Genomic DNA, 17598 nt, shown 5'->3' with positions numbered 1-17598 from the left:
TTGCCTCCTGCTGAAGTCACTGCTTTACGACAGTGTCGGCCATGTTGGATTCTTGGTAGTGTTTGTCGAGGAAATGTACAAGTCGGGATTTGGACTTCAGGATGGATTCCAGTTGATTTTCCCAAGTTTCTGCTTTTAAATTTTGATTTTTACAAATGTCTGGTAAAGCCACTCAATCTGTTATTAGGTTAAAATAAATTTTAATGCAAATAATGTCAGCTTGAGACAATAAAAGTGCTATATTAATGTTGAACCCAGCTCTTGAAACTATTGCACACTCATCTCAACCATGTTTCTGTTGCAGGATGGAAAACTAATAGAATTTTGTAGTTAATGACAAATCAATTTGTTATTAGCAACAAATATTATTAAGCTAACAATGATCCACTTACGTGAACATTGATTAAAAACACTAACAAAACATTCACCAACAAATATTTAACAGCAGCATTGGAGTTTATGACATAGAAATGGTCAAAAATGTAAATAAACCTTTATTACTGCTGATATTACTACAGCTTACAGACATGGCAGCCATATTGGATTTTGTGTCAGGGTTGGAGAGAAATCTGAACTTTCTTCTGGACGAGCTTTGAGTGTAAATGTCTGGACTTTTGGGGAACCAACTTTTCTCCAACTATTATCAGAGTGAAAAGACTTTTTTGGGGGAAATTTTCATTTTGAGGCAGCAGGAATAGGGGTCTCAAAACTTTCCAATATAAAGTTTTAAGGAAACTTAAACTTATTTCTCAAACTGAAGTTGCTTCAAGTAGTAATTGCTTCTGTTAAAGACCCAATGTTATTCAATAACCGTTTATTTTATGTATTTATAATTATTTTTGGTTGTTTGTTGCACCCGGTCTGAATTATTTTGATGCTTCTTTTATTTTGTTTTCATGTTGTTTATTCCTCTTGCAGAAAATAAACAACAGCTGAAACTTCCTTTGAATGGAGAATATAAGATTTACGTTCAAATTTAAGTTGCAATTTGTCGCAGCTGCATGTCCGTCCTCTCTTAATCACAACTGAATACTATTTTCTACGTTTTTCTTTTCCCAAAAGGCAGAGAATATGTTTAGTCGAACTTGTTATTGACCTTTCAGCTGTATCGATCCAAAACAAAGATGGAGGACGGCCTGTTCAAAAAGGAATGCTGCTTCTTCTTCTTCTTTTTTTGGTCATGAATGGGTAGAAAAGTAGCTTTGTTCAGCTCCTTTCCCTCCTTGCTGTGCCAACCCTGCCCCCCAGCACACAATTACAATGCAGGACCCCACCCCCGCCAACACACACATCATTAACGCACATTAACACACAAACTCCCCTCCTGCCCCCTGAAGCATTCAGACAGGAGGGGGTGGGTTTCTCCAGCTATTTAAACAGATTCCAGCAGATGGTTGAGGAACTTTCCTGCACTGCACTGCAGCCAACGGACCGAGGCTTTATCAATCCAGAACCAGAAAACTTTAAAAAAAATCAACCCCGTGAAGACCTCTGGAACAAAAAAAACTTCTTCAAAACAAGCTGCAGAGTTCCTCCAAGCTGCCAGAAACTAGTTTAGTCTCCTGGAAATTGATCCATTGCGGATCAGACATCAGGCTGCTTCACTTGGTGAAGACCGTGGAGTGAATCATGCCGTCTGACTCCCTGACGCCTTTCCTGGAACTGGATGAGGAGTTCTGCAAGGTAAACAGGCCCATCCTTCTAATTTAATGTTTTATAGTCTTTAAATCAAACTGCAATTCAAAAACACACCATATTACCAAGTGTGTTTACTTCAAATATCTTAGTGCACTTAACTAACTTACAAGTAACTTTTCAGCAAGATGTAGCAGCTTGTTTTAAGTCAATTATTCTTGAATATTGATGAGAAATGCAAGTTCCACTGGCCGATTATTTCCTTTATTACACTGGGAAAATGTTATGTTGTATGTGAAATAAACTGCCAGTCAAACTAGAACTTTTTCATCAATATTCAAGATTTATTGACTTAAGGCAAGTTCCTACGTCTTTCTCTAGTTTCTAGTGCAAATATCAGTTCACTTCAAATCAGACAAAACTAACCAATAAGCAACTTTTCTTCTAGAGATAGCAGCTTGTATGAAGTCAATTCCTTAATGTTGATTTAAGAACAATTACTAGTTCCACTGAAAGATTGTTTCACTTTTAACAAGGTATTTTCCCATGTTATAAGTGAAATAATGGGAACTAGTAATCAATATTCTAGAACTATTGACTTAAAACAAGCTCCTGTATCTTACTGAAAAGTGGATTAAGATATTTGCACTAGACCAAAAATACTTGGTAAGATTTTGTGTTTTTGCAGGGTGACACACATTGTACACTACAAAAATACAAAATCTTACCAAGTATTTTTGGTTTAGTTTCTAGTACAAATATCTTATTACACTTGAAATAAGACAAAACTAACTTACAAGTAACTGTGCAGCAAAATATAGGAGCTTCTTTGTCAGATTAGGGCAGATTATTTGACTTAGTACATGGGGAAAATAGGTGTTATAAGTGAAATAAACTGCCAGTAGAGCTAGTACTTTTTCATGAGTATGTAATGAATTTCAAGTGTAAATGCTGGATTACATGCTTTAAAACTAAAAGTTTATTCTGGAAAGTCCAGTGTTTTTAGCATTAATGAGGCTTTTATTCATGATCCTTTCAGACTGATCTGTCTTTGGATTGCAGAAACACTAAATTTTAAGTATTTGTGTGCTTTTTGCAATTTTGCTCCGGCACCCTGGAGTTGCACAAACTTCACATCTTTTCTCTCTTTTTGTGTGTCAGAATTTCTGCGGCCTGGAGGCGACAGATGGCGCCTCCGGCGGCTCAATGTCTCGCAGTCAGAGAGTCCTGGGCTTCCAGAGACGCCACTCCCTCTGCCCTGTGACCCTGCCAAACTCCAAGTTCAACAGCGGCTGTGAGGCCGCGGAGCCGGCCTGCTGCTGGGGCCTCGGCCTGGCCTGCAGCCAGCAGTGGAGCCGGGCGCTGCCCCGCTCCTCCCTCAGTCACATCCCCTTCCGGGTCGACCGCTCGGTCAGCATGATCGAGGGGAACCTGCGGGAGGACAAAACGCTGTTGCCACCGCCGGGTCTGTCCATCAGCAAGCCGCCGCCGCCGCCGCCGCACATCTCCAGCCGCTACAAAACGGAACTGTGCCGCACCTTCGAGGAGAGCGGCACCTGCAAGTACGGCGCCAAGTGCCAGTTCGCCCACGGCCTGGACGAGCTGAGGGGCCTCAGCAGGCACCCCAAGTACAAAACCGAGCCCTGCCGCACCTTCCACACCATCGGCTTCTGTCCGTACGGCGCCCGCTGCCACTTCATCCACAACGCCGACGAGGTGCAAGCCGCCGCGACCCACAGTCACAAGCCGCCATTGCTGCGGCACAGCCTCAGCTTTGCGGGCTTCTCCTCTTCTTCCCACATCTTCCAGCCGGTCCAGGAGCCTTCCTGCCTCCTCTTCACCCGGGCCTCCTCCGTCTCGCCGCCGCCCTCCTCCTCGGGGAGTCCGGAGCTGCTTTCGCCTCTCTTGCCTGAACCGGGGCCTCTCAAGCATTGCTCGTACCCGTTCTCCGGTATCGGCGACGGCGGAGACTCTTCTCTCTGCTTCTTCGCCTCCAGCAACCAGAACCTCCCGGTTCGGCTCCCCCAGCAGCCGCCGGCCTGCCTGAACAACTTCCCCTCGCTGCAGCGCTGCTCCTCCGCCGACTCCCTCTCCGAGGAGGGCTACACCTCCTCCTGCTCCCTCAGCTCCTCCTCCAGCGGCACCGAGTCTCCCAGCTTCGAGGGTCGGCGACTCCCCATCTTCAGCCGCCTCTCCGTCTCAGACGAGTAGGGAGGAGTTTTGCTTTGAGGCTGAGTTCGATCAGGGGTGGTTTTAAATTTACAGAGTGTAACTTTTACAAAAAAATAAAATAAAATGACGGAGTATTAGGGCCAAATTAAGAAGATAATCCCCACCAGTAGACCTGCCATGAATGCTAGTGCTAATCATGACAGTTTTCCTAGAACTTTGCCATTAGCACATTTAGCAACGCATATACAAGTTGATTGACAGCGCTAAGACCCTCCTCCTAGCTCTGATTGGTTGTTTCTGACCAGGAGCGGTAGCACTGGGAGGAAGTGGGGAAGTTGAATCTCTTCACAGATTATCTCTCTCTTACATAGAATCAGGGAATATTAGGGCCATAAAAAGAAAAAAATCACATTATTACAACTTTATTCTTGTATGAGTTTATTCTTCTAATATTATTACTATATTCTCATAATTTTATGACCTTATTCTTCTGATTTTATTTAAAAAAATTCTTAGTCAGGTTCTAATCCGTTTTATGTATCAGATTGAAAAACAGAATCAAGCTCCTCTTGCACTCTGAAGAAATGCAACGCTCCCATTAAAAAGCAACCAATCAGAGACAGGAAGAAGCTCTTAGCGCTGTCAATCAGTTGGTGTACCTGCTGCTAAATGTGCTAATAGTTGAGAAATAACTTAGCATTACAGGAAAACCATTTATCTACCATCATTAGTGGCCATGCTAACTAGCATTAGCATTTATGACAAGCTCTGCAGCATAGCAGCGTGTACACTAGCATGATTGACACCACTCTGATTGGTTGTTTGAGGAGCTCGACTGTCTTCTTTCCACATATAATCTGTCTCATAACAAATATTTAAAAAATTAAAAAAATTTTCTAGAAGTTACACGCGTCAGCTTTTAACCACGATGTCAGCAGATCCAGCCTTGAGAACGCGCCTATCTTTGTGCATATTGCATTTCTTCCACCCAAGCAGCTGTACTGCTGCTCAGTGTTTGTCGAGTTTTAGCTGACTCCCTTTCCTGTTTATTGTTTCATTGATTATTGGTCTTTAATTGTATTTTATGCCATTGTATCTGCTGTATACTGTTGTATACCTGTTAGTATAACTGGAGGGTACTCGACTCAGCATTCATCTCCATGCTGTTCCTGATCAGTAGAAAGTTCTGTGTGAGAATTTTCTGTACCCTAATCTCAAGATTTTTTGTTCTTTTATTTTATTTTATTTTTTTTATTCGTCTTCTCCGAGAAAGTGTGCGGACTTTATTTCTTAGTCCTCAGAAATCTGCCTGAAAAATCCCATTTAGTAGTCTCCAACTGTGTTTAATTGACCTCTTTCTTGTGCAAGTCTAACAGGATTTATTAGCTGTACACCGTCACTGATTGATTAGTTTTTATGGTTGCATTGCTGTGGCCACATGATTGTATTTGTCAGCCATTTTTAAACTGTCTGACAATGATTCAGCTGAACTGCCTTAGCACAGATTGTAGGAAGCCTCTAGTTACCAAAGTTCCTCTAACATTCTCGTCCTGCTAACCCCTACGCTGCAAAAAAACTAAACCTTACCAAGTATTTTTGGTCTAGTTTCTAATGAATGCATCTTAGTCCACTTGAAATAAGAAAAAACTAACTTATAAGTAACTTTTCAGGGAGATACAGGTTGTTTTAAGTGAATAATTTCTTAATATTCATGAAAAGTTGGTGAATTATTTCATTTATAACACAGGAAAATGTCTTGCTATAGGTTAAATAATTAGTCGTGCTTTTTCACCAATATTAAGGAATTATTTACTTAAAATAAGCTTATATATCTTACTGAAAAGTTAGTTGTAAGTTAGTTTTGTCTTGTATTGAGTGCATTTGTAACTACTTGTTAATATTTTGTGTTTTTGCAGTGTAGCTTTAGCTACAGCAGGTTTTATACAGTGTTATAATTATTAACATAGCCTAACATTTTTCTAGGACTATTTATTGCTTTTTGCATGTTTTATTTTTCTTGATTTGTGATTGTTTTTGGGGGTTTTTAAATAAGAAATTACGCTTTACTTTAGTGGTTCATGTTCTTTGCTTGGTTAACCGGAAGCTTTAATGGCAGGACTGATGGAGAGGCGGGGAAAGGAGGAAGCAAGCATTTTGGCATTCTTTATTTTTGGTTGCCTTATCAGCAGAGATCAAAACGTTCATTCTGCTCTCCTCTCCGTTAAACCTCCGACTGTAAGGACAAAATAAATCATCATTCAGCCGTTTAGCCGAAAGAAAATCCGTTTTTATGATTGTTAAAATGTAACCTGACATGCAGCGCCATCAAGACTGTGTTGGTTTCTTTATTGCTGTTGTATTATATTGTTGTATAGTAGATTTTTCAGAGTCGGCTCGATGACGATGCGTTTGTAGGTCGATTTCTGTTGCACACCAGCCAGCTGGCCCGGCTCTGACCGGCAGGCGAAATCATGCGAGTTCCAGGAAAATCAGGAAGTTTCATTCTGGTTTCCTCCTGAAATCATCTCAGCCGCCTGCCCTGATGAGGCCAGAGATGTTTCTTTTTTTTTAAAGAAAAGGAAAAACTTGTTAACTTAAGGTCCTATTTATTTTTCTTTGTAAGAGCAAAGCCTATATTGTGCTATTTGATATTGTTTTTATTTTTTTTTTTACATAATTTAAGTGCATCTATTGTTTACATTCCAGCCGTTACTTGGATAACCTTCTTTATCTTAATATATATGTTCATCTTTATTTCAAAATAAAAGCCTTTTGCTAAATAAGAGTTTCTCACTCTGGTTTTTGTGTCATTCTGGTGTTTAATGTGCATTTGTGAATTATTAAGTTGGATAATGAACATCCAGTTTTGGTTTTAAATTCTGTTAAACTTGTTGAATTAAAAGGATGCACTTTGTTGGACTTTAGAGTTCAATAAAAATCAAATCAGCCACTTAAAATTGTGCAGTAGGGTTACTATAAATAGTAAAAAAAAAGGAGTAAGTATTCTTGAGATTAATCTCTAAAATATTTTATAAAAAACAAAAATATTTCTGAGCTCCAAAAGTTGAAAATGTGCAATAAAAATCATAAGTTTTTAGATTAATCTTAGAAATATTCTAGATAAACTTAGAAATTTCTGAGCTCCAAAAGTTGATAATTTACAAGAAAAAAAAAGAAGAAATTTTTAGATTCATCTTAAAAATTTCCTAGAAAAACCTTGGAAATTTCTGAGCTTCAAAATTAGATATATTTTCACTTTAGAAACTCAGAAAATTTCTAAAAGTCAAAAATTTTATACTTTTTGAGCTGAGGAACTTCTAAGTTTTTTCTAGTAAATATGTGAAAGTAACCTCAAAATTCTGATACTTTCCTCACAGGTTTTTTACTTTTGGAGCTCAGACTTTTCCAGCTTTTTTCTAGAAAATTTTAGAGATTAATGTAAAAATTTCTGAGCTTTTTGATAGAAATTTATTCTTTTTCTATCAACAATGACCCTAAACCGCTGTCATACATCATTTTCCATTTGTACTAAAACCCTCTGCATTTATCAACAAACTTGCCGCCACATTTTCTTATGTATTCTAGTTATTAGTGGGGAAAAAAATGGACAAAATCCATCAGACCTTGAAGAACATCAGAAACGTTATCGGCCAGTGAAAGCCTGATCTTTAGGAGAAAGCACTGATGTAAGAAAGATGCAGGTAAAACAAGAGATCTCGTGAAAACCTGCAGCTCTAGATCTACATCTCTAAATCAGTTTTCATTCCCCAAAACCTGCTTCCACTCTTTAATTATCTCATTTTGAATAGAAAACATAAAACCGATACACAGCTCAGCTTTATCGTGGGTCATGTTGGCTGTTATGTTATGAAAGAAAACTCTTGGTGGAAAAGTTTCTCCAAAATGTTCCCACAAGTATTTCAGTAACAAAAAACAACCAAAAGAAAAAAAAAAAAAAACGCTGCTTGTGCTTATGGGGGCCTTTTTTGGTCATCATCAGGGATTCAGACACACAAAAGAAACAAAGATTAACTATTTCCTCTCCATGGGTTCTGGTGGGATTCTCCCGCCCCCTGCCCCAGTTGGGCCGCATGGTGTGGGAAGGGGAGTGAGTTTTGTTGGGACTCGTCCGGACGGACCAATTTGGTGTGAGTGACACTGGGGAGAATGTTTGGGCAACAGATGCCTGAACAAAGACTTTCCTCCACACAATGGGACACTGAGATACTTGTGACTGATTTCCACCTATTCACACAAAGTGGAGCAGAAGTTGAGATCCTCCCCTCCGTCTCTCTCGCTGTTTGTCTTGTTTGTGTCACTTTGAAAACCTGACACTAGCAGCCTGAAAATTTCCTGCTGACACTGACTTCTTTAGAAGCTGAAAGTACTCTTGCAGTGTTTTCACACCTGATAGTCTGGTACACTTGGTTCGATTGGCGACCAAAGTTGCTACATTTGTTACATTTTCAGCTGGTGCCGTTAAACGAACTAGTCGATTTGAAAAACCTGTTCCCCTCCTCACCTGTGGGGGCGCTGCACCAAGATCGACTGAAGGAAACAACACGAAAACCTCTGAAGAAGACACTGAGCGCAGCTTCCTTCATGAAATGTAAACAAAAAAGGAGCAGTGTCAGATTTTAGCAGTTGTAGGATTTCTCTCTTGTCATTTGACTCAACGTTTGTTTCTGTTGTACTTACCCACAATGCCCTGCTCTATAGTCCACTTCCTGCTTTTGGAGCGGTCTACAGTCTGCTTGGCGTCCACATCTGCATTCAAACCACACCAGAGTTCACTTCAATCGAACTTAGACTGAAGTTTGTAGGTTAGAGTTTGGTTTTTTTGGTCTGAATCAGAATTTGATTACACGTTCACATCTCTCCAAATGAACCACACTTTCTGGGCGACCTTTCGATTGTAGCGGACTAAGCGATCATGTTTGTTGCAATTTAGGCCACCAATCAAACTGAGTCTACAAGACTATCAGGAATGAAAACACGGTACTTTAACACCAGACCTGTTTTGCCTCCATTTTTGTTCGCATTTTGTGAAGAAGGAAGTCGCACTCGGTGTCTTCTTCTGAGGCTTTCATGTAATTTCCTTCAGTGGTTCTTGGTGCAGCGCCCCCACAGGCAAGGAGGGGAACGGGTTTTTAAAACGGTTTGTTTTGTTTAACACAATGCAGTGAAAAAGAGAACGCAGCAGCTGAAAATGTAACAAATGTAGCACTTTTAGTCCCAACTTTCACTGAGTCTACTGGACTGTCAGGTGAAACAACTGTTGAAATAAAATTAGATCTGTCAAAAACCTCAATGAGCATTGACCTGATAGCTGCCTTAAATTGTGGGAGAATAAAATGTTTTACATCCATCACAGTAAGAAGAGGCAGATAGGACCCTATGTGTGTGTGAGACAGAAATAAGTGTGTGTTGGCATTCATCTGTGGTCAAGCCAAAGATTTCATCGTGGTGAATGAATAACAGCAGAGTGAAGAAGAAGGAGTTGGTTCTCACAACCCCCATGGCTGCTCACCATTTAGTGTGTGTGTGTGTGTGTGTGTGTGTGTGTGTGTGTGTGTGTGTGTGTGTGTGTGTAAGACCTTTAAAAGGCCAAGGGCCATCCCCGAACCCTCCCGCTCCTCTTGGTGTGACTCCCTCCCCTCGCTTTCCCTTTTCAGTCTAACATCTGTATGCTAATGCAGCCCAATGGAAATGGGCCGGATTCAGCCTGGGAGCGCGGGTGAGGGGCGGCCTCCCTGTGTGTGTGTGTGTGTGTGTGTGTGTGTGTGTGCGTGTGTGTGTGTGTGGGTGTGTGGATAAAGTGATTTGGGAGAATTGAGCAGCGGGAAAATATTTCCCGGGTTCCAAAAAGAGGGAAACCTTCAGTTTAGAGGAAGTTTGGGCTGAAATTTTAGAGTTCTGGGTGAATAAATGGTGTAAATGTAACTGGATTGCAAATATCTACACACACTATCAATCAGACCAAAGGAACATACCGTTTAGCCCAGAGGAGTCCAAATGTTTTGAAACTGGGGACAAAATTGTCAAGTTAAGAGAACTCAAAGGCCACATTGTTTTTAAATTAAAATTGAAAAGATTTATTTCTTAAGACATTTATTTAGAGTTGCTTTTTAACCATAATAAATGGAATATTTACCATCATATTTGATGATGACTTTAATGATGGCACTTAAAGTATAATATCTGTTATTGGTTTTCACAACTGTTGTCTATATGATGCATTCATGGTTTTTCACCATGCAAAGCACCGTGAAATACCATCTTGCTGTGCTACACAAACAAACTTGATTGATTTTTTTTCTTTCTCTTCAATAATATAGCAAATAAACAATATTTTAATAAAGCAAAGTAGTTTAATTAATGTAGAAAATGAATCTGTAAATCATTGTTGATACAAAATATAAACAGTCTTGCAGAGTTGCTGTATTAAATGACAGGCAAATATTTTTCAAAACTTTTGAGGATTTATATTTGTAGATCAAAGGTTGGTCAGTGCTTGCTAGTTTTAACAAAATGTAATCAATGAAAACAGAAACATTAGGAAACATCTTTATTGTATGCTTAAGAAGATTTTATTTGCCTGTGAAAATCTTGAATTAATCACAAATTCGCTGTATTGTTGAATTGTAGGCCAAAGAAAATCACCCAGAGGGCCGCAAACGGCCCCCAGGCCACATTTTGAACATCCCTGCTGCTTGAAAACAAGCAGCATTCGAGCAAACTTGCAGAAAACTTGACTTGCAAGCAGACAATATAACTGTCAGAAACAAACAAATAATCCAAAATTATTCAAAATAATTTAATTGTTTTATATATCTGTTACATGTTTGGTTTTAAATGCGGCATATAATACTGCAGAAATCGGGTATACATTTATTTAATCATAACTGTTTATCGTTGAATTTATTAATGTTGTTTACTTAAATAAAATAGCAAAAATTAAAAGAATTGCTGGAAAACGAACCCTACACGTTACCCTGACAACCGTCTCCATGGCGATTGGTGAGTTTGGCTTCCTCCTGTTCCTCTAATCCTCCTTCAGGTTTTGGCTTTTCTCTTGTGTTGTGAACTCTTTTGACAGGATGTTGTTGCTTTTCAGCAACTAGTAGATGCAAATAAAACGATCAGATTCAACTGCAGAGCTGTTATGTGCTCAACAGGTGAAAGAATAACAAAGGAATAATCCTAATCTGCGCATGAAAAAGCCTTTAGGTAAATCGTGCAGTTACATTTAAGCCCCAGAAGAGGCAAGTTTTACATCTGAAAAGCCCTAAAAACATCTACTCCTATTTAGATACAAATGTATTCAGGTTTTATTTCAGATGATGTAGTTTAAAATGGATGCCCAGCTGCAGCAAGAAATTCAAATTCAAAGATAATTTATTGATTCTAAAGAGAAATTAAATAACTAAATAATCAAATTACAAACAATAGTGTTATGTTATTTTATAATCTGTATAAAAACCAAATTATTCCTGTATTAGTTTATTTTTCTTAGTTTAGGGTGATAATTTTATTTTCCTTTAATCTTAGTTTATTGACATTAACATCATAATATTCAGTAGGCATCTTAGAGCACATAATTAAATGTGTGTCATTAAAAAAAGACAGCATAAACTTTCTTTTTCAATAGTGGTGTTCAAAAATGGCAAAAAACAAACAAATAAAACAACAACAACAAAACTCCCCAGCATATCTATGAAGAGAGTTGGCGACATCTAGTGAACGTTTGAGTGAATAACAAGAAAAGACAATAAGGGTTATAAACAGAGAGGTCTCACAATATTTACTTTGTTAAAATTAAATTACTTAAATATTACATTTCTTTTGTATTTTTAAATAACATAATTTATGTGCCGAGGTTAACGTATTCCTGTGCTGCAGTTTCTCTCTGTCGCAGCCAGAGGGCAGAAAACACAAAACGTCACTTAACGTCCTTATAAGTGAAATAATCTGCCAGCGGAACTAATCATTATTGAGGAATTATTGACAAGCTCCTATATCTTGCTGATAAGTTACTTATGAGTTGCTTTGGTCTCATTTCAAGGCACTCTAGGAACTACACCAAAAAAATACTTGGAAAGGTTTTGTGTTTTTGCAGCGCACTTGGAAATTAATTTAAAATTCACGTTTCTTTCATCTCCAGGTTTCATTAGAACCGGCTTACATCCATCCAGAATCTCAGCGTCCAGAAGCTAATAAGGCGATCCTGAGGCAGCAACATAGACATAGACAAATAGACAGATCATATATATTATTGTCATTCAACTGTACATTTAAAATGTACAAATTGAAAGAAATTCCGTTGCAAGGCTCCAATAAAAATAAGTAATAATAAAAGGATCAATATAAATTTATATAAAGATAAAGTATATATGACATCCTCCTAATGTAAAACATTTTATTTCATCTTGATGGAATAAACGTATATGACTTGTTTTGTTGCATTCTCATCCATAAAGCATAAACTCTTTGCTGTCAATTGCTGTGTTTCCATCAAGAATAAAATTGCGCAAATTGAAAGTACGAAAATAATTTAACTTAATCTAAAGATGCCAATTTCGGAAAGGCACTTGTTTTTTGGAAAAGGTTTTATCGCTACGATGAGGTTTTTCCAGCGGTATCGACATTAACACAACCCTTTCTCGCCATATCGAGTCACGTGATCAACAGCCGGATGTCACTGGCGGGCGAAACGCCGAAGAAGAAGAAGAAAGGAAGTGGTAAGAGGACCGCGGTTTGTTTTGTTTCGCTACTTTTTAGGACAGTGTGCAGCTCACAGCACCGCACGGTTAATTAAAAGTTGTGTATCATTCTAAAGTGTAGAATATATGACTACAATTTCTCCAAAACGCCGCATACATAACCGCTCCCAAGTAGGCGGGGCTTGTCGCTCCGCTGACAAGACGCCGATAGCTAACAGCCAATCTGCGCTAGCGCCATGACTGGATTATTTAAATATCTCGTGTAACTGTTTACATCCGTTGCGAACTTGTGTTTTTTCGACATTAGCGGAATATCGACAAAGATTTTCGCACATCTGTAATGGAAACGCAGCTCATTCTTGCATTATGTCAGCGTCTGTCGTGTTATCAGTGTGTGACTGTGCGTGTCTAATTACAAGCTAACCTCTATTCGGGACTTCATCACCCCCCACTGACTCTCTCTCTCTTTCTGCAGCAGGGATCAGTGGCAGTGAATGAGCAGCTCGCTGTGTAGCTGATAACATGAGCAGGACAGAAGGTCGGAGTCGTTCGTCCCTGATGTATCTGAGGTTTTGCATGAACAAAACAAGGAAGTTATATCTGAGGAACACATCTGGAAAGGATTTACAACAAGATTGATTCCCTGCATCAAAATGTGCGTCTGAAACCGGACCAACACTGGAAGAAAAGTGAATTTAACAGATATCAAATCAAAAACGGTGAGAATAAAATAATTTATTTAACTTTGTGTGTGTTTATGCAACGCTCTCTCGCTGAAATTTATTTTTGTAACTAATTTGAACATCAGTAATATTGCAAATTGCAGAATAATAAATTTCCTGGCTTGACCAGGGGAAGTAGTCCCAGGGCCTGAGTTTTTGGGGCCCCAAATATTGATTAATTGATTGATTTTCACAAATAATTGTTTTACTACTAAATGATTAATCGTTTTTAATTGATTATTTAAATTAATTAATTATTAACTTTAGTATATAGCTTGAAAAAGTTAATTTGTGGGAAAAAACAACATTTAGAGTAGTGGTTAAGCCAAAATTGTACCAAATGTATACATTTTGCACTTAAGATGAAAACACTTTTGTCTGTAAATATGTTGTAGTCAAAACTTATATTCTCAGCTTCACCTTTTAAAAATAAGTAGACAATAAAATATTTATTTTCTCATTTTAAAAAGGAACTTAATTATTTGTTTATATTCATTTCAAATGTATTTCTAACATCGTTGAAGAAGGCTTAAGTGGTTAAATTAAAAATTAAATGATTAAATTAAATTATTTTTTAAAAATAATCCAGTAAATCATTTAATAGTAGGGGTTATTGATTGAATAATTGATTACTAAAGTAATTGTTTTGCAGCTCTATACTTTACATAAAACTTATTGACGTATATCAATTCAACTGTTTTAATAATGTTAGATTTGTAACATTAACACCATATAATTGCTTTTATGAACAATACAAGAACTTAAAACAATAAAATTGAAGATTATAAAGCTATAACACACATTTTTGGAAACAACGTGGAAATCTGCCACACGTTTTTCAGAGATGTTTTCTGTTGTAACTTTCCTTGAATTCAAGAGTTTATTTGGTATTTGGTAAAGTGTATGACTTGAGTTTAGACAAAAGGTTTCACCCAAATAACGCTTTTTAAGACGGCTGTCCCCAATACTGACCCAATGTAAACTTTTGAATTCAAGGAAAGTTACAAAAACAATATGTAAAAAAGGTTATCACTAAGTTTTTATATTGAGGTAATAGAAATAATTTGCGTAATTCCAACTAACCTAAAACAAGAGAAGCTTGTTTGGATTTATCTTCAGACAATGTGAAAAAAATGTGTGCGTATTTTATTTGCTGTATATAAATATCTGGTCTTAGTTATGGATATATGCGCTAACATCAGTCTCATTGTGCACAGAGATTGTTGGCTCTGTGTCAGAGTACAGGAATGATTCTCAGATGGTTCAGACATTAGTTTTTGTTTTTTTCCTGAATGCACTAGTCTGACTTCAGTAGTTTTTTTAGGTGCAATATTGAGAAATCAGGTCACATTTTCTACCAAATTGGTCACATGCTGGACAGCTGATTACCAAGAGCAACTCCTTAAAAAATACCAGTCACTAAGTCACTTAAACTGGCTTTAATAAACGTTAAATTAATAATTTTTGATTACTTAGCATAATGTTGATATAAGATATTAATTTATTTCCTTGCTTTTTTGTTTTTTTACACATTCCAAGGGCAGCAATGATAATGGAAGATCTTCTGAATGCATCTATTTCTCTTTTTCTCCAATATGGCTTTTTGCCAATCCTTTCCATTAGGGATGCCCTGAAGTCCCTGCAACCAACAGCTTTTGGATCAATATTTCAAAGCCCCATTAAACAAAAGAATAACCCAATATTTGGAATTATCAAAATTAAATAGTTAGAATGGACTTTTTACTTTCCATGTTTTATTTGTTATAGCCCAGATATGTCTGAGTTATATTTGGTCAAGCTAACTCAACATATTATGGAAATAATCCATCATTTCTAAGTGTGTGATAAATTAAAGTAAAATTAATAAAGGGTGGTTACTGAATAAAAAATTTAAAATTTATATACAGTATATCTTAATCAGGTTTTTAATCCAAGTTTTTACAGTTTTCCATGACAAACGTCCAGAATAATAATAATAATAATAATAATAATCTATATAACATGGAACTGTGATAACATTTCAGTGTAATTACTTAAAGTTTCTGACAGTTTTGGCCTCTGTGACACAACCAAGAACAATTTGAGAATAACTTTAGCTAAAAACGTAGCAACCAGTGCAGGAAGTTCAAACACACATCAGCCAAATTCACAGCTGAACCAAAGTTTGACTCAGTCAGTCACCAGAGTCTTAGTACTTTATTCTAAATTATTTTTTTGTAAGTTTTGGTAGATGAATATTAATTATAACATGTTAAATAATATCAAATAATTAGTTTGTGTTTTGGAAGAAAAGACTGCAAAAATCTAGCCAAAATAAATCAGTGTAAGAACTGAATTTGAAGCTATTAAGCTGCTTTTATGTAAATGTTTTGCACCCGGCAGTTAATGCATAAACTGAGACAAGACATGAAAATTTAAAAACCTCTGGAAATATTATATTTATTGGTTTGCATTTGAACTTTTCTAGTAACCGTTTATAATCTTCACATCTCTTTCTGCTGCTGTGTTTTAATTTTAGACTCTAACATCTGATATGTGTTGACAAACAGGGCATGACTGCACCCAACCTTTGTCCCAGACCTCTGCAGGGGTAATTAGCCGCTGAAATATTGATGGGAGGGTGTAAGTGGAACACAGAGGGGCATTTTGTTTAGATATGTGTGTGCTGGGCATGCGTTTCTAAGAATGAGATTTTACACTGTTTCACTTTATAATATCATGTAAAAAGATTAAAAACCAGCAGGAGGTTTGCTGTTGGCTAATGTTCTGCTTGTCACGACACTTTTAAATGTAATAATTTTGTATAAAAACAGCTGTTAGTATTTTTTCTATGCTGCTTACTCGCGGAAAAACCACAAAAGCTGAAAATTTTTTTACAAATTACACCATATGGAACAATTAGGTAGTTCAACTTTAAAACACAGTTTCAATTAAACAGCTTTGGAAAAGTATTTTTGACCAGAAAATATTACAAGGTTAATAATCTAAACAATTAAAACTCTTTACATTCAGTTAAATGTAATACAAAATGCATTGCAGGGGCTAAAATATCCAACTGTGGGAAAATAAAATGATTATTATTGTTAGACATAATGAAATTACATAAAATGTCCATGTGAGCAATAAAGTGATATAAAATGTTAAGGAGAAATACTACAAAATATACTTTAACAGTACATAAAGATAGAACTCTGTTACATTTATTTTACAATAAAATCTAAATAATTGCTGAAATATTATTAACGGTATTTAAAACATATTGAAAATGCAAATTATGCAATGAAAAATAAAATGTAAGATTTGATAAATGGATACAGATGAAAATAAGATTTTAATTAAAATCCAGGCTAAAAGGACTGATTTCTGAATCATCGTGCATGGTGGAGGAGGAGTCGTGATCAGGGCTTGTTTTACAACCACCGGATCTGGACTGGTGGACATTATCATAAAGTCCATCAACTGGAGCAGAATCCGTCTGAAACTGGGTCGTAAAGCAGAATGATCCAAATCCTTTCATGATTCATTCTTTGGTTTTTTTATCTTCCAAAATGTTTGCGCTTTAAGGCAGCCATGATTACAAACTCTTCTTCTTTGGCGACTTTCATCATTTCCTGAAATGCGACAAAAACAAACAAAAAAGTTTATATTACTTTGTTTTTAAATGAAGTCATACAGATAGTTATTTCTGAGAGTTTTATTGTTATTTGTGGATCCTTGCTCTGTCATTTGAATGTTTATTAAGCTCTCGGTGCATAATTTTCCTCCCGTAATTCGCTGTGAAAAGCACCGTCGCTCTTCGGAGCATCAGGGCTGAAATGTGATGCGGAGGGACGTATTTAAGTTTTGTCAGCTGTTTGTACGACAGCTGTAACTGAAGCTGCTTTGCCTTCAAAATCAGCAGCTAAAACACAAAGGCTGATGAGGCTGAGATGTCACAGCTGCCACGCGTCGAAAAGTCAAACGTTCAAACCTCATGGATCATGAGCAGAGGATGAATAATTTACACCGGCTACGGCTAATTCCTGTACACAAACACATGCATGACGTAAAAAAATCAGGCCACGCTTTATTATTTTTTAAATCAACATGTGTGCATTGGAAAACACTTAATATATATATATTTTTTCTGTTATTCTCCTTTTAAGGGTCGTCTGATGTCCAGTCCAGAGGACAGAAACCAGAACCATGGTTATTTTACAGCAGGTAAATACGCATCAGCCACACCTGAATAAACCTGCAGGAACTTAAAACATTAATCCATAAACATTTACATCGAATCTGTTATATTGCAAGAGGAGGAAGTATCCTTGTTGTCACATTATAATAAATACTTTTATTGCATTTTA

The 17598-nt window shown here is 37.1% G+C and overlaps 1 protein-coding gene across 1 annotated transcript; it reads left to right on the top strand.

Annotated features, from left to right (window-relative positions):
• The first annotated feature begins 256 nt into the window (after window positions 1-256).
• LOC103138240 (zinc finger protein 36, C3H1 type-like 1) lies at window positions 257-4262 on the top strand. Its single transcript, XM_007552360.2, has 2 exons — window positions 257-1683; window positions 2797-4262. Exons 1-2 carry the CDS (start codon window positions 1630-1632, stop codon window positions 3844-3846), a joined length of 1104 nt encoding a protein of 367 aa, XP_007552422.1. The 5' UTR covers window positions 257-1629; the 3' UTR covers window positions 3847-4262.
• Window positions 4263-17598: the final 13336 nt, after the last annotated feature.

Source organism: Poecilia formosa, unplaced genomic scaffold (assembly GCF_000485575.1).
Source record: "Poecilia formosa unplaced genomic scaffold, Poecilia_formosa-5.1.2 Scaffold48, whole genome shotgun sequence".
Taxonomy (NCBI): domain Eukaryota; kingdom Metazoa; phylum Chordata; class Actinopteri; order Cyprinodontiformes; family Poeciliidae; genus Poecilia; species Poecilia formosa.
Note: the sequence above shows the minus strand (reverse complement) of the source record. Positions and strands in the feature narration are given on the sequence as shown.

Excerpts from the sequence above, each read along its gene's own strand:
- LOC103138240 (XM_007552360.2), top strand. The coding sequence starts at position 1,630 with ATGCCGTCTGACTCCCTGACGCCTTTCCTGGAACTGGATGAGGAGTTC. Across the intron at positions 1,684-2,796 it reads TGGATGAGGAGTTCTGCAAG|AATTTCTGCGGCCTGGAGGC; the intron begins GTAAACAGGCCC and ends TTTGTGTGTCAG.